Source organism: Alligator mississippiensis, chromosome 7 (assembly GCF_030867095.1).
Source record: "Alligator mississippiensis isolate rAllMis1 chromosome 7, rAllMis1, whole genome shotgun sequence".
NCBI lineage: Eukaryota > Metazoa > Chordata > Crocodylia > Alligatoridae > Alligator > Alligator mississippiensis.
The window spans coordinates 1,286,659-1,314,657 of record NC_081830.1 but is presented as its reverse complement, the minus strand read 5'-3'; the positions used below and the strand labels follow the sequence as shown (position 1 = coordinate 1,314,657).

Genomic DNA, 27,999 nt, shown 5'->3' with positions numbered 1-27,999 from the left:
GCGGCCATGGTGCTAGCGAGCAAAGCACTGCAAAGCCTAAAAGAGTACTGTGGGTTTTTCTTCCCAGGGTGGAGAACCTTGCATTTTTCAGTATTGAAGGCCATCAGGTTTTCCTCTGCCCATTTCCTGAGCCTGTCCAGGTTGGGCATGATCACCCTCCTGTCCTTGGGTGTGGACACATTACCTCAAAGTTTGGTGTGGTCAGTGAACTTGGCCAGTCAGCTCCTGACACCAATGTCCACATCATTAATGAAGATGTTAAAGAGTATAGGCCCAAGGACAGAGCCTTGAGGGACCCCACTGGTCACAGTGCACCACGACGATTGACTTCCATCAATAACCGCCCTCTGGGTCCGACCTCGAAGCCGAGTCCCCAGCCAGTAGACTGTGATGTAGCTAAGGTCACAGTTGGCCAGTTTTTCTATGAGATGATTGTGGGACACGAGATCAAAGGCTTTTTAAAAGTCAAGATATACGACGTTAATCTATTCTCCCTTGTCTACGTGATATGTCACCTGATTGTAGAAGGAGGTGAAATTGGTCAGGCAAAACCTACCTGTGTCTCCCCTCCCTGCAGGCTCCCAGCTGCAGGTGATGACGGACCCCTCCTCCCAGGCCCTGCTGGGCGCCGAGGCCCGGCTGCGGTGCCACTTCGATGTCGGGGGGCTGGTGGCCCTGCGCTCCCTGCGGGTGACCTGGTCCCTCTGGGATGAGAAGATCGCAGAGTACGATGAGGGCAAGAGCTCAGTGCAGGCTGGAGCCACGATGGAAAAGACAGAGCTGGAGAAGGGGGACGCCTCCCTGGTGCTGCCCAGGGTGACGGTGACAGACGGGGGGCTGTACACGTGTGTCGTGGGCTACGGGGCGCAGCAGCAGCAGGGGAGCACCAGCCTGCGCGTGCTCGGTGAGGGCCGGAGAGGGGCCCCGCGTGCGTCCCCGGTGGCCGTGAGCACCGGTGGGAGCCGAGCGCCTCCTGGGAACGACCCGGGCTGGTGCTCAGACCCCCACACCCAGCGCAGGGCCTTCCTCTCTCTCCTCCCAGCTCCCCCGACCATCTCCATCCCGCAGCGCGCAGCCCTGGCCGGTGCCATCACCTCCCTGCCCTGCCACGTGGGGGGCTTCTACCCCGAGGACGTGGACATGGCGTGGCTGAGGGACGGGCAGGTCCTGAACGGCTCCACTCGCTCCAGCCCCAAGAGGAACCCGGACGGGACCTTCAGCCTCACCCTGACCTACACCTTCACCCCCGACCTGCACGACGCCGGCAGCGTCTTCGCCTGCCGCGCCCGCCACGTGGCGCTGGGGCAGCCCCTGCACGAGGAGTTCCCCCTGGACGTGGCAGGTGAGTGTGTGCCGGCCCCGGCAGAGACGGGCTGCAGAGGAGCGGCTGGGCCCGGGCTGCCAGGCTGGGCTCTCACCGCCCCTCCCTCCCTCCGCTCCTGTCCTGTCCCAGGTGGGGCCTCGCATCGCACCGGCGCCGTGATCGGAGCATCCCTGGGGCTCGCGGTGGCAGCAGGAGCTGCGGCTGCCACGGCCTTTTACTGCTGGAGGAGGAGGAAAGGTAACGGCGTCGGTGTCGCTGCGCTGAGCCGGGAGAGAGGGCGAGGGGCCGGGCGGGGTGGCACGGAGAGGGCGCAGACGGACGCCCGTCCATAGAGAACGGCACCTGCCCGGGTTTTACCCCCCTCTCGGTGACCCCCTGCCCCTGCCCCAGTCCTGGGCCGGATGCTTCTCCCACATCAGCCCAACCTGACCCCTGCTCCTACCCCAGGTGGGAAACCCCCCTACACCATCTCCAAGGTGCGGGGGCCAGAGCAGTGCCTGCTGGGCCAGGAGGTGACCCTGCGCTGCTGCATGGAGGGGACCTTCCCCGAGGACACGGCCGTGACGTGGGAGCGGGTCCAGGGCGAGGACAGGACGGCCACCGAGCCGCACGGGGACACGGCCGACCCCGAGCGCCTGCCGCTGTTACGCGCCCTGCCCCCGGGCTGGACCGCGACGCAGGAGAGAAGAGCGACCGGCCTCACGGCCTCCCTGACCTTCACCGCCGCGGTGCAGGACGACGGGGCGCGCGTCCGGTGCTGCTTCCACCACGGGGCCAAGCGCATCGGGGAGCAGCGGGAGTCCCGGGAGATCCGGGTGCGGGGTGAGTGCGGCCGGGCTCCACGGCACAGGGGACAGTCAGGGGAGCTGCCTTGTGGAGCTGGGGGACGGCCCCGAGCCGGCTGGGACGGCAGAGACAGGCCGAGAGGATCTGGGGACGGGGCAGAGATCTCCCCTGCTCCCCACGGCTTGGGCGCTGGGGCTGCGGGACCTGCCGCGCGGGGAACACCCCGGCAGGGATCCCAGACCCAGCAGAAGCGCGGCAGGGATTTCCCCGGGGATGCCAGGCGGGTACAAGTGCCCCCAGCGCCCCCACCCCGCGCTCCCTAACGCTCCTGCGTGTCCCCAGCGCGGCCGGAGCTGTCCGGGATCCAGGTGTGGCCGCGCTGGGACCCCCCGGACCAGGTGCCGTTCGCCGTCCGCCTGCACGGCTTCTACCCCCGCGGGATCCACCGCATCGCGTGGAGCTGGGACGGGGACGGTGCCGGGAGAGAAGAGCCCCCCGACATCAGCCCCAACCCGGACGGCACCTTCACGGCGACGAGCGTGTGGAGAGTGCCCAGCCGGAGCCTGACCGGCCCGGGGCTGCGAGTGCGAGTGTGCGTGCAGCACGGCCCCGCAGACCCCCCGCTGGAGACAGAGCTGCGCCTGGGGGACGCCGGTGAGGAGGGGCTGCTCTGGGGATGAAGTAGGGGTGGACCAGGGATCACTGCTCCTCTGCAGGTCACTGAGGGGGTGAACAGGAGCTGGGAATATTGTTCCTTGCCAAATTTCCCCGCTGGAGATGCTGATCAATCAGGGCTGAGCAATACCCCAAGCCGGGGAGACCCCCGGGGTGCCAGCCCTGCTGCGGGGTTCGGTCTGTCCTGTGCGAGGGGAGGGGAAGCAGCCTGTGCCAGGGCCCGGCTCCCCTAACACGGCCTGTCCCCGTCTCTGCGCCTTTCCTTCCCCAGGGCTCCTGCGGCCCCCGGCACTGTCGGACATCTTGCAGGTGGAGTCGGTGTCTGTGGGGAACAGAGTCACCCTGAGCTGCCACATTTGGGGACATTTCCCAGGAGAGCTGAGGGTGACCTGGCTCCGGAGGGGCAAGGGACAGGCTCCAGCCGTGCCCCTGGCAGACTTTGATGATTACGAGATCCAACCGGGCACGGCCGTGCAGGCACCAGACAGGAAGAGCTTCTGGCAGGAAACAAGACTGATCTTCACTCTGTCGGTGCAGAGAGACCAGGGTGCCCAGTACATCTGCCGTGTGCAGCACGTGGCCCTGGAGCAGCACGTGGAGAAGAGCAGCACGGAGCTGCAGGTGACAGGTCGGTCTCAGCTCCGTGACACCCAGCGTGGACGGTGCCCCCTGCCCCAACCTGGCCTTGAGAGCTGTGAGGCTGGCACACAACACGGCACGTGGGTGCCACGCTCCTGGAAAGAGCAGCTTCCCTTCCATTATGTCCCCAGCTCATTCCCATCAAGCCAGGCTCCCATCTGCTGGGCCAGGTGGCCCGATACCATCTGGTGTCTCTGGCCAGGACCAGAGCAGGACAGGCCGAGAGGATCTGGGGAGCGGGGCAGAGATCTCCCCTGCTCCCCATGGCTTGGGTGCTGGGGCTGCGGGACCTGCCGCGCAGGGAACACCCCGCAGGGATCCCAGACCCAGCAGCAGCGCGGCAGGGATTTCCCCGGGGATGCCAGGTGGGTACAAGTGCCCCCAGCGCCCCCACCCCGCGCTCCCTAACGCTCCTGCGTGTCCCCAGCGCGGCCGGAGCTGTCCAGGATCCAGGTGTGGCCGCGCTGGGACCCCCCGGACACGGTGCCGTTCGCCGTCCGCCTGCATGGCTTCTACCCCCGCGGGATCCACCGCATCGCGTGGAGCTGGGACGGGGACGGTGCCGGGAGAGAAGAGCCCCCCGACATCAGCCCCAACCCAGACGGCACCTTCACGGCGACGAGCGTGTGGAGAGTGCCCAGCCGGAGCCTGACCGGCCCGGGGCTGCGAGTGCGAGTGTGCGTGCAGCACGGCCCCGCAGACCCCCCGCTGGAGAGAGAGCTGCGCCTGGGGGACGCCGGTGAGGAGGGGACTGTCCAGGGAGGAGGGGTGGACCAGGGATCACTCCCCAACAGCAGGTCATTGAGGGGATGAACAGCAGCTGGGAACAATGTTCCTTGCCCCACTTCTGTGCTGGAGATGCTGATCAATCAGGGCTGAGCAATACTCCAAGCCGGGGAGACCCCAGGGGTGCCAGCCCTGCTGCAGGGTTCGGTCTGTCCTGTGCGAGGGGAGGGGAAGCAGCCTGTGCCAGGGCCCGGCTCCCCTAACACGGCCTGTCCCCGTCTCTGCGCCTTTCCTTCCCCAGGGCTCCTGCGGCCCCCGGAGGGGTCCTCCTGGACTCTCGGACCCCTCCGCAGCCCCTTCTCCGGGCTCCTGGACCCTCTGGCCCGGCTCAGCCCTTTCCTGGGCACCAGCCCCTGAGCAGGCTCAAAATACAACAAAGCCGCTTGCCTGTAAAACCCCGTCCCTCCCCGCCTAGGACCTTCCCTGTGCTCCCTGCCCCACAGAGGTGTCCTACAAGTCCCAGGTCCTCCAGAGCCCTGCTGCCCCAAGCTACTCACCCTGGGGCTGCCAGGGACAGACGGCTGCCCCGCTCAGGCTCAACAGCTCCAGCCAGGGCCCTCGTCCCCCGTGACACTCATTAGCCCTTGCACCACCTGCAAGAAACTCGCAGGCTGCCAGTGCCCTTCAAGGAGTGGGCAAAGCCCAGTACCCCGTGACAGTGTGTGTATACGTGTGTCTACCATGCACAGCCCCATGTCCAGCTCCCATCCCGTCTCTGCGGTTGCCCCGTGCAGAGCCCGTGGTGAGGCCAGCCCTTGCCCGCATCCACGTCGGCCAGGGCATTGAGCACTATGGTGCCTGTGGCAGAAATGCCACCGTGGGTGCCCCTCTCCAGAGATCTGTCTCAGCCAGCGTGAGAGGCTGGTGTTGAATCCCTCAGGGCGGGGATCTCCCACCTGGTCTACATGACAAAAGCCTGGCGCCTGGGAGGTGATGCTCTGGTCACCTGGGCAGGGGGGAAAGACCCGGCCCTGCGCGGGCCCAGGTAGCCAGGGATGCTGGGGAGATTGGTCGGCTTGTGGCCAGTATTGGCAGCTTCGATGGGACCGGGCTGCTGAGGTCAGAGAGGTTATTTAAGGGCCCGGGCCAGGAAGAAGGGGCCATTAGCCATGCGGTCATCCAGGTGAATCTGAACCTGGCTCTCTCCTCATCACCGCATGCTCCAGGAGTGCCCTGCCTCCAGAGGAAACTCCAACCACCTCTGGACGATGCGAGTGAGTAAGCTGCTCGAGATCAGACCAGATATTTAGCTTCAGTAACTCAGATGTGTGTTTAAACGGCTACCTCAGCCACCCTGGTTTGCTCTGTGGGATTCCTCTGATATTGCTCTGATCCTGCTCTACCTTTTACCCTGTTTCCGCCCTACCCCGTCATCAATAAAGCTCTCCTTGTGACCGGTGTGGGAGACTTATTGCGGGGTGGGTCTAAATTATGCCGAGGAGCCCCTTAGGTCTGTGGACTAAGGGAGACTTCCTAATAAGCCCCTGACTTGGGAAGTGCCCCAAGTGCTGTATTGGGTCTAGGACCCATTGGCCGACCAGGCCTGCGTTCTCCAAGGCGCGCAGAGCCAGAAGTGACTCCAGAGCCGTGGATGGTGGCAGCGGGACCCCAGGCTAGCGGGTGTGCTCCAGGGAAGGGGTCGGCCGGACGGGACGCACCCCAGGGAGGCACTCGGAGCCGGGACGGTGGGCAGCGCGGGGAGGTGGGCGGCTCCACGCAGGAGCGCCCCCTACTGGCCCGCCGCAGTGCCATCACCGCAATACCCCCAAAATATCACCTGACCTGGGCATGGTGGGGGTCACTGCTGCGGTGCGGCTGGGATCTACCCAGGGCCTGTCCTGGGTTGGGGGGGCCTGGCCTGGCCTGGAGCTCAGGCGGAGGGGGCAGGCACCTGGTGCCAGCTCATCCCCTGCCCAGCCACAATCTGAAACCCCCCTGCAGCCCCAAATCCCCTGCGTCTCCCTGCCCCATCCCTGCCCCCCCAGCCTTTTGGCCCTCCACCTACTCAGGGACCCCCGGGCCCATCATGAACCACCCCCCCCACACACACACACAACTCCTGGGGCCTCCTGCCATCAGGTCCGGGCCCCTGAGACCCCACAGCTCCCCCCGGGCCCCCAGACCCACTGAGCCCTTCTGGTCAGGGCAGCGCAGCCTAAGGGCTGAGGCCTGTTCTACTCACTTGCCAGCAAAGCCCTCCCCAGAGGTGGCTGCAGCGCCAGCCTTGGGCCCTGCCCACCGCTGGGGTGGCCTCAGGTCACCATTAGGCAAGGGAGCCGTTTCTAGGTTGCAGCTCTGTTATATGCAACCCCCAGTGTCCACCCCAGACTCAGCCACAGCTCGGTTACACCTGCTCCCCAGCACCCACCCCAGAACTGGCCTCAGCTCCATTACACCCATCCCCTAGCGCCCACCCCAGAGCTGTCCACATCCCAGCGTGGAATGATACCAGCCCAGACTCCAAGCATTACAGCTGGTTTAATCCTCTGGCCTGGGCCCTGCATGCTGGGGCGGGCACACAGCACCACCCACACATGGTGGGGGCCACTCATATCCACACTGAAGCTGCGCTTTTGGAGCTTGAGCTCTGTACAGCCCCCAGCACCTGGGTGGCTCCAACCCTGAGAATAAACCTTCCCCACCCCAGCCACAATCTCTGGCTCTTGCCCTGGGCAGGGAGCATGGGTCTAGGGGGGAAATGTCTTAGGAACACCCCAGGTGCGGGGGGCACAGGGAGGGGCCTGGGCGTGCAGGGAAGAAAGCAAAAGTCTTTGCAGGGCGAGAGCTTGGGTTGGGGGTGGGGGGTGCTTCATGTGGGTTCAGTGCTTCTGTGGGTGTCCCAGGGGGCTAGGTTCTGCATATGTGCACCCATGTGTGCGTGTCTGGACACCCAAGTTTTGTGTGTCGGTGCGTGCATGCATTCGAGTGCATGTCTTAGATATCTGGGTGCGGGAGGAAGGGAGGGTGCACGTGTGTCCCAGATGCTTGGGTTTTGTGCGTGACCCAAATGCCCGGCGGGGGTGCGGGGGTTCGGAAAACACGGGTTCTGTGTGTGTGTGTGTGCGCGCACGTGCGCGCCCAGCACACCTGAGCTCTGTGAGTGTATGTTTCAGATGCTTGGGTGTCTGCATGTGCGTGTGTCCATGTCCCGAATGCTAGGCACAGGACACCTGGGTTCTTTGTGCATGTGCACGCCTGCGCTCACATCTGTATGTGCAGTGCTGCCCCCTGCTGGGGGGTTCCCTGTTCTTAGCGGGGGCCCGAGCCTCCTGGCGCCCTGGGCACCACGTGTGTGCCAGACACCTGGGTGCTCCGTGTGCGTGCCGTGTCCCAGACACCCGGCCCCTCTGTGTGCGCACCGGGTGCTGCTGGGATGAATAAAGAGTGGGGAGCATGAAGTGGGGAGCGCTGCCCCCGCACCTCTCCCAAAGGGCCCCATCCCTGGCCCAGCCTGAGGGTCCAGGGCTCAAGTCTCCTGGGACCAGGAGAGGGATTCGAACTGGCGGCTCCTGGCAGGGCTGGAGTCTTCCCTGGGCATCTCTCTGCGCTGGGGTAGGGGGTGGGGGCAGCCTGGGGCATGGGACGGGGGCAGGCCAGGGGCTGGGGCTGGTGCCATCATTCTGTAGTGAAGTCTCCCTCCTCCAGGGGCTCCTTCCCCCCATTGGCCTCATCCCCATCTCCAAGCCCATGCCCGTCCTTGGCACCCGGCTCCTGCTCCTCCATCCTGTCCTTGTAGCTGCGCTTGAAGAAGCCGCACTGAGTGGGGGGAGAAGGTGCCGCATGGTCAGGGGCTGCAATGTGGCCAGACCCTCCCACTGCTGGGAAAGAGCCCAGATGTCCGGGCACCCAGCCCCACTGCTCTCACTCCCCTTCCAGACAGCCCAGGCAGCCCCACTGGAGGGAGCAGGCCACTGTCCCATCCCCACCCCGCCCCTTTGGGCCGTGTTGCAGCCAGCTCTGGGGTGGAGCAGGGTGGAGTGCAGCCTGTTCACAAAGGGCCCCAAGCCAGCACCAGCACCTCACCTTATACAGCACGATGATGATGAGGATGAGCAGCACAAGCCCCCCAACGCTGCTGCCGACGTACACGGGCAGGTAATCCATCACATACACCTGCTCTACCTCCGTCTGCACCTGGGGGGAAAGGGGGAACATGGGGTGAGAGCCGGACTCCCCATTCCCCCCTCCAGCTGGGCAGGGTGAGAGGTGAAGAAGGAAAAATTTCTCCCCAAGTCATGGCTACCCGCAGCGAGGACCTCCGTTATTGCCTCGTTTCAGCTCCCACTTCCTGCTTAACCAAAGCTGAAATGCTAGATGCTGCTGCAGACCGCCCTCCAGGGGGCACACCTCTGGTTTTGCAGAGAGTGAATGAGGTGAAGGAGGAGCACAGGGGCAGGCTGGGAGCCCTGGCGGGGGTGCAGGCGAGGGGGGCAGTTGCGGGGGTACCTTGGTGTGGGTGAACTCGTTGTTCCACTGGCGGAAGCAGCTGTGGTTGAAGTCCAAGAACAGCATCGTGTGGATGTGGGAGCGGGATGAGTTCTGCCAGCACAGAGACCCCCCGCCCCGGTTACTGCCCCTGTCCCCCACCCCTGGAGGCAGCTGGGAGCCACAATGTGCCCAGCTCTGGGGTGGAGAGGGAGGGAAACAGTCAAGGGGAACGAGAACTGAGGCCAGTGGCCCCTGGAAGGGGAAATACCCCCGCCCCGTGCCCACCCCCAAGCCAGCCAGGGCCTGAGGATCCCCCTACCTTGATCACCAGTGGAGCCTCCAGGACCCCGGAGACATAGATGTGGACAGAAGAGTGGATCAGCCCTAGGTGGCAGACGTAGACATGGCAGTCCTGGGCAGGGAGAGCACAGTCGCAACTCCGTTACCCCCAGCACCCACCCCAGAGCTGGCCACAGCTCCATGATACACAGCGCCCATGCCAGAGCTGGCCACAGCTCCGTTACACTTGGTCCCTGGTGCCCACCCTAGAGCTGGCTGCAGCTTTGTTCTACCCAGTCCCCAGTGCCCACTCCAGAACTGGCTGCAGCTCCATGACTCCTGCCCCCAGTACCCACCTCAGAGCGAGCTACAGCTCCGGGACACCCAGCCTTTGGCACCCACCCGAGCCAGCTGCAGCTCCATTATTCGCAGCGCCCACCCCAGAGCTGGCCACAGCTCCGTGCCCCTGCCTATGTGCCCAGCTCCCACCTGGCTGATGTTGTACAAGAAGGGCATGTTCTCCGGCTTCAGCTCGCAGGATTCGTTGCTGTCCTGGGGAACCCAACACCCTAGCGTCACCTCGTGGCATTGGGCTAGGGGGCCCAGGGACAGCACAGTGCTATCCTGGGAGGAGGGGTAGTCCCCGCCCCTGTCCTTCCCCCCAGTATCGGTACTGAGGTGGGGGCAGCCAGGTGTCCGGGGAGGCATTGGCTAGGGCAGCTGGGAGGGGAGAACCCAGGTGTCCGGGGAGGGAGTGCCTGGGGAAAAGTGGGCATGGGGGACCCAGGTGTCCAGCCACTCCCCACACTCACCCTCCTGACGCTGTAGGTCTTCCAGGCCAGGTTGGCAGGAAGACTCCGAGGCAGCACCACGAAGGCCATCATCTCTGGCTGGGGCCAGGCCTCCCGGAGCAGGTTCTCCACCTGTCATGAGACCCCCACAAGGGTTTTTGGGATGGGGTCCCGAGAGAAGGGTATGGGCCGGGACTGGCACACAAGGGTTCAGGCAGGGACGTGCTAACTAGCTTTTGTCCCTAGACGAAGCCTCCCTTTTCAGCTCTCACCTCCTGCTTAACCAAAGCTGAAGCACTAGCTGCTGCTGGGGGAAACGCCTCTGATTTTGCAGAGCGCTCACAAGTCACCAGGGCAGTAAAAGAGGTGAACAGAGGCAGGCTGGGACAGAGAGACTGCCCTGGGAAAGGTTAGCTTTGTGAGCAGAATGGAAAGAAGGTCGTTAATGCCTGAGGAGCGCAGAACGATCAGCCGCGGAGTCACCCGACTCCTGCTGCAGCCCAGATTGAAATCCCATTGCTGCGGCATTGCGGGGCAGGGAAAAAAAGCAGGGGGTTTCATCCCAGAATAAACACACCCCACATTGCGGGGTGGTGAGTATTGTACACAGCCAATTATGGTACCCCTTGGTGGACAGCTGCTGGACAGGACTGAGGCCTTCGGGAGTAGCAGTGGCAGGAGCAGAGAGAGAAGGGAGGGGGACCCGCCTGTGCCCCCCACCCCCTGGCCAGCCCCTCACCTGGTACACGTGCTCCACTCTCCGGTCCCCACGTTGGTCCCCACGTTCCTCGCTGATAAAATTCACGTAGGGGGTGGAAGAGTCCAGCCTGCAGGGCAGGGTGTGGGCGGTGAGGAGGGGCCCAGACGCCTCAGTTCGCTGGGGGGTGGGGGAGGGCTGGGGGAGCAGGAGCTGAGACCAAGGGCAGTCTGGCACCCCAGCGGGCTGGGACACCTCGTGAGACCGGCCAGGGGGTCAGGGCAGCTCTCGGGGCCAGACCTGGTCGAGAGCAGTGGGGCTGGGAGCCGACGCCTGGGTTCTCTCGGGGGGTGGGCAGGGGTCTGGGGGGAGCGGGCTCTCTCACCCCTTGGCGATGATGTTGATGGGGTACAGGATGGGGATCAGCAGTGTGGCCACTCTGGAGTGGAGGGTCTCGTTCTTGTCGTTGTTGCTGGGGAAAGAGGCAGACGTTACACACAGACCCTTGCCTGGGGCTGGGAGGATGCAGCTGGCACTGGGGTGGCATCAGGGGCTGGGTGTAACACAGCTGAGCTGCCACCAGCTCTGGGGTGGGCATCACAGGCTGGGTATAATGGAGCTACAGCTGACTCTGGGGTGGGCGCCAGACATAATGGAGCTGTGGCCAGCATTTGGGCCATATGTAATAGAGATGCAGCTGGCTCTGGGGTGGGTGCTGGGGGCTGGGCGTAACGGAGCTGCGGGACCCTCATCTGGTCTCCCATCCAAACCACAGTATGGTCTATTCCTGCTTAGCAGCACTGCTGTCCCCAGGTATGTGGGACCCTCAGACTTCAGTGAGGGTCCCCAGGGGGTCCCTATGGGTGGGACATGGGCCTGGGTGGTCCCCAGAGGGGTCCCCTTGGGTGGGGGCCCCCATGTGGGCTCCTACCTGCTGACCGTAGCCTCTATTTTCAGCCACTCCTCCCAGGAGCTGTTGCGGGCAGCATCAAAGAGTAGCTCCACTAGGACCTGGGGGCGAAGGCAGGTTCAGTCCAGAAGCCAAGGGGTATGGGGGCACCCCCTGTGCCCACCACCCACCCCCACACACTCACCTGGCTGGACCCCCAGAAGATGGGGTGGCTGACATTGCACTGAAGAGTCCTGAGGTCCGGGACGTCACGGGTATTCACCCCGTCACAGCTCACCCGGATCTGGGATCCAGCCTGGGGTGGAGTGGGAGGGTCAGGGCAGGACCCCTGGGTTGGGGGGCAAAGGTCCCTGCCCCTGTCCCTCACCTCCTGGGGTCACCGGAGCCCACAATGCAGCCAGCTCTGGGGTGGAGCAAGTAGGGAACAGCCTAGTATAACGTTGCCCAAGGAGAACCTGAGTTTGCAGAGAGCCTGAGCCCTTTGCCTCACCTCCCAATGGGGCGGAGCCTGGGCATGGGGGCGGGGCCTCAGGGGGGGGTACCTGGGTGGCGGTGGCGCGGCGGAAGGAGAGCCCTGGGGGGTGGCGAAGGTGCAGGACAGCCTGGTACGCGTCCTCCCCATGGTTCCACATGTCCAGGGCCAGGCGCAGCTCGGCCACGGGTGACAGCAACAGGTCACGTGGCCTGTGGGGGCGGTGGGGGGGTGAGACCAGGGAACCCTGGGAAGGAGGACCTCCTCCTCCCCTGACAACCTGCTCCCTTCCCTGCAGGTTCAATGAGAGCTACCATATTTCCTCATGTAGAATGTGCACCATTTACCCCCTACTGGGCCCCGCCCCCTGCCTCACAGTGCACTCACCCCTGCTCCGCCCCTTGCCCACAGTGCCCCCCCTCCCCCCCACAACCTCTGCAGGGCAAAAGGGAGCTACTGTATTTCCTCATGTAGAATACGCACCATTTACCTCCTTGGCTCCCCCTGCTGGGCCCTGCCCCCTACCCCATGGCATCCCCAGCTGCCCCCCTGCTTTGCCCCCTGCCCCACAGTAGCCCTAGCTGCCCCCCTGCCCCCCCCAGCACCCTCTGCAGGGCAAAATGGAGCTACCATAATCCCTCACATAGAATCCCTCCTACCCATCGGAGCTGAACCTGACGTGCAAATCAGCCTCACAGATGTGGTCCTCTCCGCAGTTCTTCTCGAAGGGGATCTGTGGGAGTAGCGGGGAGGAGGGGGGTTCAGTGTTTTGAGGTCCCCTCATCTCAGCCCAACCCCCCAGATCCTGCCCCTGGCACCACTCACCTCAGCCCAGGAGGAGTCGATGAGGGGGTTGAGGACAGGGTAGAGATCCAGGCCACCCTCATCCTCCTGCAGCAAGAAGCGCAGAGAGACCCGGATGCCCGTGATGATGTCGTCCACGCAGTTCTGAAAGGTGCAGGGCTCCGTTATTCCCCACCACGGTGCCCACCCCAAAGCCAGCTGCAGTTCCCTTAAACCTGGCCCCCAGTGCCCACCCCAGAGCTGGCGCACTGGACTGGGTGCACGCGAGCCAGCCGAAGCTCAGCCCCAGAGGGGCCAGACCAGGCCATACCACGATGCGGACTTCCTGCTCAGTGCAGCTGGTGTCACTGGTGACGGTGATGTTCCCCTCTGTGATCTTCATCCCGTTGGCAAAGACCCCGCGGCTCTTCATGCGGTCGGCATCGATCTCCAGCTGGTACCGCAGGTTGGCTGTGATGGGGTCTGTAGGGGGTATCAGGGTGAGAGCAGGGGGACTGGGAGCCCAGACACCTGGGTTCTCTGGGAGGGGAGTGGGGTAGCTGGGGGGAAAGCTGGGAGCCCGGGTGCCTGGGTCCCGCGGTGTCACCTTGGTACTGGGGTGTGTCGAGGGTGACATTCAAGCAGACATAGACGCCAAAGACGACGTCCTTCCAGGCACCGCCATCTCCTGAGCACTCGACCTGGCGCACAGGGATCTCAGGCATCTGGAACCTCATCACTGGCAAGACCCGCACGATGGGCCGGGACCTGCACACGGGGACAAGGGGGGCAGAGTCTGAGCTCCTGGGTGGAAAACCCCTGCCCCCACCCCCATCAGCTGACAGGGGCCATGATGCAGCCAGCTCTGGGGTGGAGCCGGCAGGGAATGGCCCAGTGGAACAAGGCTTCAGTGCGATCTGGGGTGCAGACCCGTCGAGGGAACTACTCCCCCTACTCCCCTCCCAGACAGCCCAGGCGCCTGAGTTCCCAGTGCTCCTGCTCTCACCCCACAGCCCCCTCCCCTCCCCTCCCCTCCCCTCCCAGAGAACCGCAGCGTCTGGGCTCACCTGAGCACGAGGACCTGTCCTCTGGCGCCCACGGCGATGTCTGGGAGCTTGTCCCCATCCAGGTCAGTGCCACCGTCCAGCGCCTGCCCCAGGAACTGCAGCCCCGGGTCCATGTCTGCGGCTCTCACGCGCTGTGGGGAGGGGAGAGGACACAGGGGCAGGACTCCTGGGTCCCCTGTTCCGGCCAATCCAGCCCCTGCCCCCCCGGACGCCTGGGTCCCTGGGCTCACCTGGCTGTGCGGGGTGTGCAGGCCATGCTGGCCCCCGTGGAAGATGTACACGGCACCACTCCCCTCATCCTCCAGTGGGGCCCCCACGGCCACGTCTGTCCATCCATCCCCGTTCAGGTCTCCCACGGCCCCCAGCGCTGCCCCGAACCGGCCCAGCAGCTGTCCCACCACCCCCTCCAGCTGCCCTGCCTCCTTCAGCTGTTCCTATATTGTGGGGAGAGAGGTCAGCGGAGGGAACCCCTGCCACCTCCCCCCCACTGGGCTCAGGAAGGACCCAGGTGTCAAGAGCAGGGGATCCCCATGAAACCCCTCTACCCCACCATGGGCTGTAGTAGGGACCCAGGTGTCTGGGCAGGGGTGCCCTTGGGAACCCACCATGCCCCACCCCCCCGCACCGAATGCACGCAGGTGTGTGGGTACGGGACCCCCCACGAACCCCTCTGCCCCCCACTGCTGGGCTCAGGAAGGACCCAGGGATCCGGGAAGGGGCCCCATCGCTGGAGGGAGCAGCAAAGGAAATTGGCGGGGTAGGAGGGAAAGGGACCCAGGCGTCCGCGGCTGGGGCTCACCTGGGCCCAGCGGTAGATGGTGACGCGCCCGCCATGGCGCCGCCCCATGTACATCGGGGCTCCGACCAGCAGCAACTCCTCGGCTTCCTGCCCGGTCACGGCTGCCAATGCCCCCCCGAAGTATGACCCAATCTGGGGAGGGGCCAGCGAGGTGGGGGGAGGAGAGGGGTCAGGGAGTGCAGGCGGCACCGATGCCCCCCCAAACTAGCCAGCCTTCCCAAGACCCCCACACTGTGCCCAGCCCACCAGGACCCCCACCCCGAAGCACCTGCTTCCCCGAGATGTCCTGTATCGGGTTCCAACGCCGGGCATGGGGGTTGAGCTGGAAGAGGGTCACCCGTCCCACATGGCCATGCCGGGGGGCCCCAGCAGCCAGTACCGTCCGCCCCCCGCCCCGCAGCATGGCCATCGCATAGCCTGTGGAGGCACACACGTGTCACGCCCAGCTGGCTGGAGGGACACGGGGAAGGGGACGTGGCCCAGCTTGGGGATCTAGCAGAGAGAAGGGGGGTCCTACCCATTGCCAAGTTCCCAAACCCTGTGGGCTGGATACAATGGCTCCGCAGGCCCCATTTGGCCCGTGGGCTGGAGGTTGAGCACCCCTCCTTTGCTCCAATTGCTATGCCTGGGGGGCCTGCAGGGACCGGGGGAAACTGAAGGGATCGAGGAAGGATGGGGATGTGGAAGGGGAAAAGGGAAGCCCGGAGAGGACTGGGGGCACTGGTGGGGGTTCACAGGACTGAGAGGGACTGGGGGGAATGGAGGGAGACTGAGGTGGACTGTGGGGAGTGAGGGGACTTGGCTGGGACAGAGGGGACTGAGGGGGACAGGGGCAGAGAGGGAAGGAGGGGATTGTAGGCAGTCGGAGGTGGAACGAAGTGGGGCTGGGGAGGATGAGGGGACTGGAAAGCCAGGCCTGGGGGGGTGGGGGGTCCGTACCCAGGTAGGCAGCGTCCTTGCTGTCCTCGCTATGCATGGGACTGGCTACGAAGGTTTCTTTGGTGCTGGGGGTGCCGGGGTCACCCTCCAGGTCGAAGAAGCCCCCAGCCCAGTCATCAGCTCCCACGGCCCCCACCAGGGTCTGCCCCTGGGGGGGAGGGACACAGAAACAGGGAGGCAGCTGGAGTCAGGGGTAGGGTGCAGCACGGGGGAGGAGGGACCCCCACCCCTGATGTCTGACCGCCAGCCCCTCTCCCCCAACACGCCCCAGCCTGGGGTACCTGGGACAAGTGGGAGCTGAACCCGCTGGACGAGAGCTCCAGGTGGAAGGAGGTTTTATCGCTGGTCCCTGCCAGGAAGACACGTAAGGGCAACATCAGGGCACAGCCCAGTTACAGCCGGCCCCCCATGCCCACCCCAGGGCTAGCCAGATCTGCATTATACCAGGACCCTGGTGCCCACCCCAGAGCTGGCCACAGCTCCATTATACTTGGCACCCAGCCCCCATCCTCAAGCCAGCCTCAGCTCCACGACACCCAACCCATGGTGTCAGCCACAGCCCCGTTACACCAGGCCCCCAACACCCACCCCAGAGCCGGCCACAGCTATTACACCCAGCTCCCAGCACCCACCCCAGAGCTGCCACAGCTCTGTTACACCCAACCCCTGGTGCCCACCCCAGAGCCAGTAGCAGCTCCATTATACCTGGCCTCAAGCACCACCCAAGAGCCAGCTGCAGCTCTCTTATACCCAGCCCCCGGCCCCACACCAGAAGAGGGCGCGTCCTGGGCACCTTCAATGGTGTAGATCTTGGTCTGGATCTCCTTGAAGAGCCCGCTGAGTTTCTCAAAACTGTCCAGGACCTTGACATACTCGCTGCTGGGCTGGGAGGCGAACTTTGTCAGGAACTGGGTGACGTTGATGTTCCCAAAGTTATTGCCCACCTGTTGGGGTGGGGACAGCATAGTGGAGCCCAGACCCAGACATCTGGGCTCTCTGGGAGGGCAGTGGGGGCTGGGGGGGAGAGCAGGGGGCTGGGAGTCAGGACGCCTGGGTCTCTCACCCCAATGATGTAGCGCGTGATCTTTTTCTTCTCAGCAGCGATGACATCTCCATTATCTGAAGCCTCCCCGTCGGTGATAATGATCATGACGCGCTTCGCGTCTTCTCGTGCTCCGTGCTCAGGGGTGAAGAGGTGATCCCTGCAGGAGGAGAGAAACGTGAGGAAGAGTTCAGATGCTGCCAGCTCTGGGGTGGGCACCAGCGGCTGGGTATAGCGGAACTGCATCCAGCTCTGGGGTGGTGCCAGGGGCCGGGTGAGGCACTCACGCCACGTATTTGATGGCTTTGAAGGTGTCTGTCAGCCACCTCATGTGCATCACGTTCTTCAGCAGTTCCCGGGGATTGGGGTTTTGCATGTACTGTGTGAAGTCAAACTCTGTCTTCACCTCCGAGGAGAACTGCACCGCGGCGAACTGGAGGGGATGGGGGCATCAGAGCAGCCAGGGAACCCAGGCATCCCGGCTCCCAGTTCTCCCTGCTCCCACCCCCAGCCCCCTTCCTCCCCAAGAACCCAGGCATCCGGCACGCACGTGGATGGTGCTGTTCTTCAGTTTCTCCATCACCTCCACCATGAAACTGCGGATGAGACTGAACTGCCGCTCGTTCATGCTGTTGGAGCCGTCAAACAGGAAGACCAGGTCCACCTTGCCCTTCAGGCACTCTGCGGGCACAGGATGCCTGGGTGCCCTGCCGGCCAGGAGCCCAGAGACCTGGGTTCTCTGGGAGGGCACCGGGGGATAAGGGGTGAGAGCAGGGGGCTGGGAGCCTGGATGCCTGGGGTCTCTGGGACAGGAGTGTCAGTTGGGAGGTAAGCACAGGGGAGCCTGGACACCTGGGTTCCTGGGGGGACCTGAGGGGTGAGAGCAGGGTGGGCTCGGAGCCTGGACCCCTGGGCTCTCCGGGAGGGGAGCGGGGACTGGGGGATGAGTAGGGGGTGCCTGGGTCCTCACGCTGGTATCCGGGCGTGATCTCCTGGGGATCCTTGAGGCTGCTGCCGTTGAAGAGGTAGCAGAGCCCGCTCAGGTACAGGTTCCGGTCGCACACCTGGGTCAAGCCGGGGCTGCAGGCCTGGGGAGGGGAGGAGGAGGCGAGAAGCAGGGGTCAGGCCAGCCCCATCCCCACCATCCTGCCCCCCTCCACCCCAGCCACACACTCACCATCAGCCGTGTGCCGTCGCTGGCCAGGGACATGCCTAGGTGGGGAGTCTCGAGCTCACCTGTAAGCAGAGGAGGGGTGGGCGGGGGTCACCCATGCCACTCTCCTTGCGGAGAACCCAGGTGTCCAGGCTCCCAGGCCCGCCGCTCTCAGCCCATCCCACCCAGATCCCCCTCTCCCCCCGCTCACCGGGCACCAGGAGGGGCTCGCAGGAGTTGGTGGGGACAGAGCATTGGTACAGGTGCCCCGTGGTGTTGTAGTCCCCAGGGGCCCCCACCACCAGCCTGCGGGAAGAGGCAGAGGTTAGACACGCCGGCTGCAGAACCCAGGCGTCCAGGCTCCCAACCCGCCGCAGCCCCCACTCCCTTCCCAGAGAGCTCAGGTGTCTGGGGTCCCAGTGCCCTCTGCCCTAGTCCCTTCGTTCCCTCGCCCCACTGCCAGTCAGGCTACCATGTCCTCCCGGCTTCCTGGTGACAGCCAAGGGGTTTAGGGTAGTGAAAGGGGAACCAGGCTGAGCATGGACAAGAGGAACTGTGCCCAGCGCAGGCGGAGGCCCAGAGTTCCCTCGTGGCACCAGGGAGTCCTGGCTGCCTCCCTAGAGATCCCAGGTGTCCGGGCTCTCACCCCCCAGCCCCACTCCCCTCCCCTCCCCTCCCAGAGAACCCAGGCATCCAGGCTTTCAGCCCTCCTCTGACCCACCTCGGGGCTGCCCCTACCTGTCATTCCCAAAGTGCAGGACCTGGTGCCCAAAGCTGGGGCCGACATCAGGAGCCAGGACAACTGGGTGGGCCGTGTCGAGGTTGTACCCAAGGGTGGGGGCCGGACCTAGGGGGATACAGAGCAGAGGCAGAGATCCTTGTTATACCCAAGGCACAGTGCCCACCCCAGAGCCAGCTGCAGCTACATTATACCCAACCCACGATGCCCACCCCAGAGCTGGCTGCAGCTCCATTGCACTTGGAGCCCGGTGCCCACCCCAAAGCCACAGCTCCACAACACCCAGCACCCATCAAAGAGCCAACCACAGCTCTCTGACACCTGGCCCCTGCTGCCTACCCCACAGCCAGCTGCAGCTTCATTTTACCCGGCCCATGACACCCACCCCAGAGCCAGCTGCAGCTCTGCTACACCCAGCCTCCAGCACCTACCCCAGAGCCAGCCACAGCTCCGTTATACTCAGCCCCTGACACTCCCCAACTCAGAGTCGGACGCAGCTCTGTTATACTCAGCCACTGCCACTCCCCACCCCAGAGCTGGCCACAGCTGTTACACTCAGCCACTGCCACTCCCCACCCCAGAGCTGGCCACAGCTCCGTTACACTCAGCCACTGCCGCTCCCCACCCCAGAGCTGGCTGCATCTCAGCCCCAGGCACGATGCTCTGTATACCTAGCTACTGGCACAACCACTGCGATTGTTACTGAGCTAGGGATGGGGTGTTATCCTCATCCTGTGCCCCCCCCTTCCCTCCCCCAGCTGTTCTAACCAACCCCCAATAACGAGCAAAACAGGAACCGGTGGCAGTGTCGAAAGCCTGAGGTCAAGCCCAGTGGCCTGGAGATGTCCTCCAGACCCTGCCTCCGCCTTGCTGGAAGACCTGGGCTGTGGTTGATCCCTTTAAACCGGTCTCAGATCCACATTTGGTTTTCGGTGCGGGGGGGGCAATCACTGCAATCTCAGGCGGAGCTGGGGAAGGAACCCAGGCATCCGGGTGTCTCCTCTGCCCCATCCCCGCCCCGAGATAGGGCGGCCCACACCCAAGAGCGCAGTCCGGTGGGTTACAGCGGAGGGACCCGACTACCCGCTTCGCTCGGAGAACCCAGGGGTCCAGCCCCCCCCAGTGAACGCAGGCGTCCGGGCTCCCAGCACCCTCCCCACCCCCCTCAACCTCCATAAAGCAAACGAGAGACACTTATTTTTCCGCTGCATCTTACATGTGTAAACCACAACTGCACAGGAAGTCACTGTTCTGGCCCACACGTTTGCAAGATTAAGGTGATTGCATATGTGCACGCTTGTGTGCATACACGTGTGCCCCCGGGCGCCTGGGTCCTGCAGACATCTACCATAACCGCCTGCCACCTGCCCTGCTGCTAAACGTCAACCCGCCCCCACCTAAAACCCTGACCTAAAAATGTGGACCCCGCGTGCCTGGAGCTGCACGTTTTTAGCTTGCTGCTTTGCCTCCTGGTTTCCGAATGGGAACTGGTGAGGTTTGGTTTACCGAGGGGGTTACAAGAAATAATGGCCACAAGCTAGCAGAGAGCAGATTTAGATTGGACATTAGGAAGAACTTCTTCCCAGTTCGAGTGGCCAGGGTCTGGAATGGGCTCCCAAGGGAGGTGGTGCTCTCCCCTACCCTGGGGGTCTTCAAGAGGAGGTTAGATAACCATCTAGCTGGGGTCATCTAGACCCAGCACTCTTTCCTGCTTATGCAGGGGGTCGGACTTGATGGTCTATTGGGGTCCCTTCCGACCCCAACATCTATGAATCTATGAATCTATGAACATTTGGGGGGACTCCTGGCTTCTGCTCTCCCGACTGTGGGCTCCTTTTGGGTGAAAAAGGATAAAACGAGGGGGTTTGTCTGTCCCGGCTCGAAGCCTAAGGCCCGACGGGGCAAGAGGCAGCAGCATGACACCGAGGGAACCCGGGCGAGGGCCAAGGGGCCAGGCATGGCTGTCGCTAAAGGCCGAGGGTATTGGCCCAACCGTTGCTAAGGGCTGGTGGCACCGGTTGGGCCTATCACTAAGCGTCCAGGACCAGACAGTTGCTAAGGGCTGAGGGCACGGGCCCAGGTGTTGCTAAGGGCCGAGGGTGCTGGCCCACCAGCGCTAAGAACACAGGCCCAGGCGGTTGCTAAGGGCCGAGAGGCCGGGCACAGCTGTCACCGAGGGCCACCGGTTGTCTCCCCCCGGATGACTGGGATGGACCACCCTGGCCTTAGCATGGGGGCGGGCAATTATTTTGGGCCAGGGGGGCCGCTTTCTGAGTTTCGGCAAGCCATCGAGGGCCGCAGGACACAGCTAGGGGCAGATAAATATTCATTTTCTACACGTTTTAGGGGCTGGACAGAATGGCCTGGCGGGCCGCATCTGGCCTGCAGGCTGCATTTTGCCCACCCCTGCCTTAGCATCACCTTAGCGACTGCCACTAAGGGCCCAGGCATGGGACACCCGGCACGGGATGCCCCTAGCAACGGATGTGCCTGTCCCTGCCGACTGAGGACCCCCGGCTTCAGGCGCCCTAGCAACCGAGGGCCCCCAACCTGCCTGCGAGGGGCCAGGCCAAACCGCAGGCAGGTGTGCTCTCACGCCTGACGGCGACCACGATGACATGCAGCCCCGAGCGCGGCTCCGCTGCCCACAGCTGGGGCCATGCAGGTCTGGGTGTGGGTGGGCTCCTGCACCCCACCCAAGTCATGGGGCAATAAGCAGATTGGTATCTTGTCCTAGCTGCCCCCGTCCCCGACATCCCTGCTCTCACCTCCCAACTGCCCCCTTAACCCCCCACAACACCCTTTCCCCTCCCCAAACCACCCCCCGCAGCTGGCAGGATGCCCTCTCCCACCCCCGAAACACCGCAACCGCCCCCTCCAGCCCCCCGGTTCTTCATGCTGGCAGCCTCGGAGCCATGCGCACGGTGCCCCCGGCAGTGGCTTGTGCCCCCCTACCCCAAAAGCACGACCCACCTCTCTGGGCCCCCCCCAGCAAGAGCAGGCAGAGGGCGAGCGGCACGGCCATGGCGCGCTCGGGCTCCGAGCCGCCCGGAGCGCTGCAGGAGGCGGCCGCCCCGGTACCAGGAACCACACGGGGAAGTGGTGGAGCGGGTTTTGCACGCTGCTCGTTCCTGCGTGGGAGCCGGGGGGGGGAGCAGGGCAGCTTCCTTCCGTTCTCTCACCCCCGCTTCAGGTGGCGGGGGGGCAGGGGCAAGGGCAAAGGCAGGGATGTGTCCGGGGCTGTACGTACCCAGCATGGCACGCGGTCCATGGGGTCACGTGGGTTTTATAGGCACCAAGTCCCAGGGGTCAATACAGAGGGACGCAGATTGGGGTCCCCTGGGAGGGGAAAGGCCCCTGGGGCAGCTGGGAGGGCCGCGATGCGGCCAGCTCTGGGGTGGAGCAGGTGGGGAACGGCCGAGTTGAACGCTGCAGGAGGACAGCGCCCCGGGGCTGGTGCCTATGGATCAGGATGGGATCGGCCCCCGGAGAGGAAAGCCCCCTGTCCTGCCAATCCGTCTGTCTGTCCAGCAGCGCCGGTCCAGGATTTCCGTGATGACCGGTCGCTACGGTCACCTGGTCCTCGGTCCCTCCTAGGGCCTGGCGCTATGCTCTCTGCTGGACCACTGGGGTAAGGCCCCCAGGCCCTCTGCTCCCACCCCCAACCGCAACCCCAGGGGCCCACGAGTCTGGGGTCCAGGCCCCCCCACCCCGCCCCAGCCCTCCCCTAACCCCGCCCAGCCAACGCCTCGCCCTCACCTAAGATGGCGAACCGCAAATGAAGGCGCCTGCCCTTACCCAAGATGGCGCCGATCTGACTCGTCCCTTCTTGCCCTTCCCCGACATGGCGCCGCCCTGCCCACTCCCGAGATGGCGGCGCCGCCTCGGAGGCGGGGCCTCCGTCACGCTGCCGGTGCCCTTGGCCAACATGGCGGCGGCCCCTACCCGAACCCTGGAGCACGGCCCGCTCTGATTGGTCGAGGCGGCAGCAAGACGCCTGGCTACTGGCTGCCCGGGCTGGCGCCGCGTGGGGGAGGGGGGGCTGGGAGGGGACAACATGGGCAGGGACAGGGAGGGAAGGAGGCGGGGGCAGTAGAGTTCGAGCCGCCGGGCGGCGCAGAGCGGACCACAGCGGTGCGGGGGGGGGGCCAGGCAGGCAGGCAGGCAGGGAGGGGCGGGGGCAGTAGGGGATGGGGGGGCTTGGTGTGGGTGGGGGGCAGTGGGGGACCCCCGTGGGACGGGGCCAGTGAAGGGGTCCCTGGGGGGCAGTGGGGGAGCAGGCAGGAAGGGCTGGTAGAGGGGGGGGGGCTCTGGGAGCAGGGGGGTCTTTGGGAGGGGTCCCTGGGGGGCAGTGGGGGAGGCGGGGGGCAGGGGGCACCCCGAGGGTGGGGGGCGCGATGGGGGCGGGCGGCCGCGGGGCTGCACAATGCGGCCAGGCCTGGGGTGGAGAGCAACGAGGTGTGGCTGCTCTCCCCCAGGCAGGGACCACCCCCCCCCGGGAGGATGAGCAGGTGCCCGGGGGTCTTGGCGCACCCCTAAACCCCCAGCCGGGGCCGGGGGGGGCAGCTGACCCCGGGCCCGGCCATGGAGCCCCCCCTGGACCCCGACATCATCTCCGCCTCCGAGCGCCTGGCCCGGCGCCGCAGACTCGTCTACAGGTGGGGCTGGGGGCGGGTGAGAGCAGGGGCCTCGAAATGGGGCTTTTTTAGGCGTTCCCCCCCAGAAACCCCTTTGTTCTGCGTGATTCGGAGTGGTGGGGGCTGCTCTGTTGCACGCAGCGCCCGCTGTCCTCTCCTGCTGCCCCCCGCAGCGCGATGCCTCGCAGCCCTCCCTACACCACGTTGGATATGGATGGCTCTTACGTTTCCTAGCTCTTCTCCACCCCAGAACTGGTCGCATCTGAGTTTTTTTTCCCCCAGACAGTGTTATTTGCGGCCGCTTTTCCTCCTTTCTGCTGCACCCCAGACCTAGCTTCGTTCTCGATGTCTCTGGACAGTGTTGTATGCAGCTGTTTCTTCCCCCGCTTCTGCTCCATCCCGCAGTTGGCTACATCTGATCTCTCCTCCTTCGCGATCTATGTAGCTGATCCCTCTCTTTTCTGCTCCACCCCAGAGCTGGCTGCACCTGAGCTTCTTCTAGACAGCGTTATATGTGGCCAGCCCCTGTTTTTTCTGCTGCACCCCAGAGCTGGCTGCCCCGAGCCCTTCCTGATCATCTCCAGGCAGGATCGTCCCCCCAGATGCATCTTTGCCGCCCCTAGTCCAAAGTGAACAGCCCTGTGGCGTGACCCAAAGACCCCCCCTCCGATGCCCCTGGCCCTCCTCCAACTGGCTTTGGGGCAGGGGGCTGGCAAAGGGGGCACAAGCTGCTCTAACCATGCATCTCGCATACAATGCACCCTCAAGAATACCCAGCGGCTGCATTTCTGGAGAGAAGGGGTGCATTGTGATCAAAGACATACAGTAATTGAAGCTACTTTGGGTCAGATTGACCCCGAGAGCCCCCTGGCAGAGGAAGTGTACCCCCCCCCGCCCTGACTACAGGGGAAGGCAACCCGTCTTCTCCTCCCCCCCACCTCATTTAACCTTGGACTTGGGGGGTGCTTTGGGCCCGGGGGATTCTGTGGGGGTGCCTGGCCCCAGCTGTTTTGGGGCTCGGGCCCGGGATGGAGGGGGTGGGGGGGGATTGGTGGTCAGTGTCGCCCCGCCCTGAGCCCCTGTACCCCCCTGCAGGCGGCCCGCGGAGGAGCAGGCTGCGAGGCCAGGGGCCCAGGCAGGAGCCGCACTTTGGCAGGTGGCCTCCCCCCTGGAGCGGTCCCGGCGCCGGGTGCTGGCCGTCACCCTGGAGGAGTGTCCTGCCCCCCGTGCCCCCGTGAGCTGGGCTGGGGGGTGCCCTGGGGTTGGGGGGGAGGCAGGAGGGAGGTTATCTGAGTTGAGGGGCAGGGAGGGGGAACTTTGAGAGCTGGGGGGCCTGGTCTTCCCGAGTTGGGGGGCTGGGAGTGGGGTCTCCTGGGGCTGGGGGGGCAGGATAGGGGGTTTTCTGCATGTGGTGGGGGGCAGAAAGGGGGGGACAGGTGGTCTGGGAGGAGTCTTCCAGGGCTGGAGGAGTGGGTCCCCTGGGTGTGGGGGGTGCTGGACAGGGGTCTTCCAGAGCTGGAGGGGGCCTCCTGGGTGTGGAGAGCGCTGTCTCCCAGGGCTGCAGGGGGTCCCCAGGTGTGGGGGCCAGGGAAGGGGGTCTCCCAGAGCTGGGGCGGCCTTTTAACTCTGTACTTGTCTCTGTCCCTCCCAGGTGTGCCAAGGGGCATCATCCCCCTCCCTCCAGGAGCCCCCCACCACAGGAGATGGGACAGATGAGATGACAGGGCCCAGCCTACCAGTTGTGAGGGGGCGGAGCCCTGGGGCTAGCTCCTCCTCCTCCTCTTCCTCCGACCAATGGGAGTGCTGCCGGCAGCCAGGTAGGCGGGGAGGGGGTGTATGGTGGGAGGGGATAGTGGTGTCTGAGGGATGGGGTGGAGTCTCAGCGGGTGTGGCCCAAAGGTGGGGCCTCTGGGGGCGGAGCCTGTAGGGACCAGGGGGTGAAGCTTGCAAGGAGGGATTTCTGATTGGCAGGGCCTGTAGGGAGGAGGGATCTAGGGGGATGTGGGTGGGGTCTTTGGGGGCAGGGCCAATGGAGGGCTCTCCAGGGGGTGGGGCCCAGTGGGAGGGGGGGAGAGAGAGAGAGAGAGAGATCAGGATAGGGGGCGGGGCCTGGGGTGAGGGCGGAGTCTCTGAGAACCCCATGGAGGCATGCCATGTAGGGGAAGGGCAACCAGGGAGGATCCAGAGACAGGACCAGCAGGGGTGCAGCGCCATCTTGAGTAAGGGCAGGCACCTTCATTTGAGGCCTGCCATCTTAGCTGAGGGTGAGGCGATAGGATTTAAAGGGACAGCACGGAAGCATAGGGCCCCCCCACTTCCTTTGACCACGCCCCCTTCATGAACATGCAGTAGTCACCACGGATGGGTCTCTGGGGGCGTGGCGGGTGGGCTCAGGGGCGGAACTAACCTGCCCCCCCGTCTGCCCAGCAGAGCCGCCCCCCGCGGCACCGTGGCCCCCGCCCCTGTCGGCCCTGCTGCGCCCGGCGTCCGTGGCTCCCGCTAGCGCCCCCCGGGCCTGGGGCCTGGCCCCGCTGGTGCAGTCGGTGCGCTCCAAGCTGGAGACCTTCGCCGACATCTTCCTGACCCCCGGCAAGGCCCCGCGGCCCCCGCCGGCTCGGCCCCCGCCCCCCGGCCCCCTCAACATCCAGGTGAAGATCGCCATCGCCAGCCCCCGGCCCCCCATCCGCCAGTGGCGCGAGGCGCCGGGGCCCCCTCCCCGCAGCCTGGGCCGCAGCGTCTCCTGTCCCGACCTGCCTCCCCGGACGCCGGGGTCCCTGGGGCCGACCGCCGCCGCCCCGGCCACCCCCCGCCAGCGCCGCCACACGCTGGGGGGCGGGGAGCTGGCCCGGCCCTGCCTGCGCAAGGAGGTCTACCCCTTTGGCCCTGGCGCCCGCTGGTCCCCGTTCGGCCCTGCCAGCCACATGGCCCGGTGCGACCCGGCCCCCGCTGACCCTGACACCGCCCCTGAGGCCCCCGGCAGCCCTGTGATGGACAGGTGAGCTCCCCCACCGGAGCAGGCCACGGCTCCATTAAGCTTGGCCCCCGGCGTCCACCCCAGAGCTGGCTGCAGCTCCGTTATACTCAGTTCCTGGCCCCCCCGTCCCCCCAGCTAGTCGCAGCTGTGTTATACCCAGCCTTGATGCCTACCTCCATAGCTGGCTGCATCGCAGCAACCTGTATACAACCCGGAGACCACCCCCAGCCCCAAGCCTTGCTCCAGCTGACCCGGGTCTGGCGGGGAGAGCAGGGGACTAGGAGCCCGGATGCCTGGTTCTCTGGATGGAAGTGGGGGCTGGGGGGGAGGAGGGGATGAGAGCAGGGGGAGCTGGGCGCCCAGGTACCTGGGTCCTAAATGGGGGAGTGGGAGCTCGGATGCCTGGCTTCCCTCTGACACCGGGGCTCCATGGAGGGACGTGCTTCTGGTGAGCCCTGACGCCTTTTCCTCCCAACAGGGACAGGTCCCCGTGCTGCCAGCCCCCCGAGGTGGGGTGCGACCCGGCCACCAAGGGTGTGGTGCCAGCCACGGTGAGGGGCACGGGGAGCTGGGCAGGACCTAATTGTGGGGGTTGGAGGGGGTGGGCCTGCCAGCCCTGACACAGCCTCTCCCCCCAGGACTCCCCACAGCGGCCACCGGGGAAGGTGTCGCGATTCCGCATCCATAGGACGCCGGCCCGGCAGCAGGCCAACCTCACGCCCATGGGGCTGCCCCGACCCGTCCGGTACAGCCCCTCTCCGGATGCCTGGGGTCTCTGGGAAAGGAGCGGGGCTGGGAGCCTGGGCTGTCTGTGATGGGAGGGGGGGTCAGGACTTGCAGGGTGTGAGCCTGGATCCCTGGGTTCCTTGGGAGGGGAGTGGGGGCTGGCATGTACCCCTTCGCCCCACCCCAGCAATGGTCGCACCTCAGTTCCTCCCGTCTGGCGGCAGGTTGAACAAGAAGGAGTTCAGCCTGGAGGAAATCTACACCAACAAGAACTACCGCACCCCCACCGAGAAGAGGTGAGCCCCGGGCGTTGTCACGCCCGCCCCCACTCCTGTCCTGGGGGGAGATGAGATCCCCTAGGGTGAAGGAACCCAGGCAACCAGCAGCCCCATGGCACAACCCAGAGACACCCAGCCCGCGCCCTGCTCCAGCTGACCGGGGAGGGGGGCAAAAGGGGCGCAAGCTGCTCTTACCCTCAATAATACCCGGGCGCTGCATTTCTGGAGAAAAGGGGTACGTTGTACTCGAGGAAAACAGTAATTGAAGCTATTTGGGGTCATCCCGACGCCTGGGAGTCGTGCGAGCCCCGAGGGCCCCGGGCGCTCTAACCCCCCCGCCCCCCGCAGGACGTTCGAGACGATCTTCGAGGAGCCGCGGTGGCGGGACGGGACGCTGGTGCTGACGGGGCAGCGCAAGCTGAAGCGGGCGGTGGAGTTCGCGCCGGGCGGGGGCCCCCGCAAGCAGCGCCGCGCCCGGCCCCGGCCCCCCGGGCCCTCCCGCGGCCGCCGCCAGCCCCCCGGCCCCCGCCCCGACCTGGAGCAGCTGCTGCGGTGCCGCCTGGCTGAGCTCGACGCCCTCTTTGGTCCCGAGGCCACCGGCGCCCCCTAGTGCCTGCCCTTGCTGCCCCGCTCCGGGCACGCTGGGCCAGTTTACCCACGATGCCTGGCGCTGGGGGGAGCGGGGCCTGCCCACGAGGCCCTGCTCCTGGCATGTTTGGGATGACCCACAATGCCTTGTGTGTGGGGGGTGCTACCCAGAATGCCTTGTCCCTGCCGTACCAGGGGCCTGTCCACCCCACAATGCCTGCCCCGCCCTGCCTCGCCCCGCCCTTTTGCGGCGGGAGGGGCCGCGGGATGCCCTGTCCAGGCGCTGCCCCCCCCCGCGCTGGGCCCTGTGGCTCTGCCCGGGCAGGGGGCACAAGGGCTGAAGGCCCCGGCCGCCCGGCTCGGGGCCCCGTGTTGCGTGTCTGTGTTTGGAGATATATATTTCTATTAAAGTTTTCAGTTAAAAGCCGGCTTGTGTCCTGCCGGGGCGCGGGATGCAGGGTAGGCGGGTGGGGGGCGAGGGATGTGA

The 27,999-nt window shown here is 65.3% G+C and overlaps 3 protein-coding genes across 5 annotated transcripts; 2 read left to right on the top strand and 1 right to left on the bottom strand.

Moving 5' to 3' along the window:
* Window positions 1-6: 6 nt before the first annotated feature.
* On the top strand, window positions 7-4,567 carry LOC132251472 (uncharacterized). The gene is made up of 8 exons (XM_059731301.1): window positions 7-49; window positions 578-1,342; window positions 1,454-1,561; window positions 1,772-2,146; window positions 2,453-2,764; window positions 3,057-3,413; window positions 3,852-4,163; window positions 4,452-4,567. The coding sequence occupies exons 1-8, from the start codon at window positions 7-9 to the stop codon at window positions 4,565-4,567; spliced, it is 2,388 nt and encodes a 795-aa protein (XP_059587284.1).
* Window positions 4,568-6,669: 2,102 nt separating this feature from the next.
* On the bottom strand, window positions 6,670-21,986 carry ITGAL (integrin subunit alpha L). Of its 2 annotated transcripts, none has more exons than XM_059731406.1 (30): window positions 21,283-21,986; window positions 18,309-18,417; window positions 17,782-17,876; window positions 17,595-17,653; window positions 17,388-17,505; window positions 16,968-17,098; window positions 16,705-16,850; window positions 16,439-16,577; window positions 16,169-16,319; window positions 15,657-15,724; window positions 15,376-15,523; window positions 14,705-14,853; window positions 14,437-14,568; window positions 13,868-14,071; window positions 13,638-13,768; window positions 13,178-13,338; window positions 12,902-13,053; window positions 12,613-12,735; window positions 12,447-12,520; window positions 11,858-11,999; window positions 11,500-11,610; window positions 11,337-11,416; window positions 10,791-10,877; window positions 10,448-10,535; window positions 9,730-9,840; window positions 9,407-9,469; window positions 8,958-9,050; window positions 8,657-8,749; window positions 8,234-8,344; window positions 6,670-7,966 (listed from the first exon to the last, which is right to left on the bottom strand). In XM_059731406.1, exons 1-30 carry the CDS (start codon window positions 21,332-21,334, stop codon window positions 7,826-7,828), a joined length of 3,462 nt encoding a protein of 1,153 aa, XP_059587389.1. In that variant the 5' UTR covers window positions 21,335-21,986; the 3' UTR covers window positions 6,670-7,825. The 2 variants fall into 2 exon arrangements, with proteins under 2 accessions (XP_059587389.1, XP_059587390.1); XM_059731407.1 differs by having other exon boundaries at window positions 21,560-21,986.
* Window positions 21,987-22,369: 383 nt separating this feature from the next.
* PRR14 (proline rich 14) lies at window positions 22,370-27,936 on the top strand. 2 transcript variants are annotated; one of them, XM_059731474.1, is made up of 9 exons: window positions 22,370-22,443; window positions 22,788-22,967; window positions 24,042-24,180; window positions 24,598-24,763; window positions 25,377-25,941; window positions 26,399-26,471; window positions 26,559-26,665; window positions 26,871-26,942; window positions 27,273-27,936. In XM_059731474.1, exons 2-9 carry the CDS (start codon window positions 22,894-22,896, stop codon window positions 27,532-27,534), a joined length of 1,458 nt encoding a protein of 485 aa, XP_059587457.1. In that variant the 5' UTR covers window positions 22,370-22,443; window positions 22,788-22,893; the 3' UTR covers window positions 27,535-27,936. The 2 variants fall into 2 exon arrangements, with proteins under 2 accessions (XP_059587457.1, XP_059587455.1); XM_059731472.1 differs by lacking the exon at window positions 22,370-22,443 and having other exon boundaries at window positions 22,675-22,967.
* Window positions 27,937-27,999: the final 63 nt, after the last annotated feature.

What these genes read in the sequence shown, in the direction of transcription:
- PRR14 (XM_059731474.1), top strand. Translation starts at nt 22,894, where the DNA reads ATGGAGCCCCCCCTGGACCCCGACATCATCTCCGCCTCCGAGCGCCTG. An exon ending in GGAGTGCTGCCGGCAGCCAG is followed by an intron (nt 24,764 to 25,376) that starts GTAGGCGGGGAG and finishes TCTGCCCAGCAG; the next exon opens with AGCCGCCCCCCGCGGCACCG. An exon ending in GGGCTGCCCCGACCCGTCCG is followed by an intron (nt 26,666 to 26,870) that starts GTACAGCCCCTC and finishes GTCTGGCGGCAG; the next exon opens with GTTGAACAAGAAGGAGTTCA.
- LOC132251472 (XM_059731301.1), top strand. Translation starts at nt 7, where the DNA reads ATGGTGCTAGCGAGCAAAGCACTGCAAAGCCTAAAAGAGTACT. An exon ending in CTGCTGGAGGAGGAGGAAAG is followed by an intron (nt 1,562 to 1,771) that starts GTAACGGCGTCG and finishes CTCCTACCCCAG; the next exon opens with GTGGGAAACCCCCCTACACC. An exon ending in CACGGAGCTGCAGGTGACAG is followed by an intron (nt 3,414 to 3,851) that starts GTCGGTCTCAGC and finishes GCGTGTCCCCAG; the next exon opens with CGCGGCCGGAGCTGTCCAGG.
- ITGAL (XM_059731406.1), bottom strand. Translation starts at nt 21,334, where the DNA reads ATGGCCGTGCCGCTCGCCCTCTGCCTGCTCTTGCTGGGGGGGGCCCAG. An exon ending in CGACACACCCCAGTACCAAG is followed by an intron (nt 13,054 to 13,177) that starts GTGACACCGCGG and finishes TACCCCCTACAG; the next exon opens with ACCCCATCACAGCCAACCTG. An exon ending in ATAGAGGCTACGGTCAGCAG is followed by an intron (nt 10,878 to 11,336) that starts GTAGGAGCCCAC and finishes CTCTTTCCCCAG; the next exon opens with CAACAACGACAAGAACGAGA.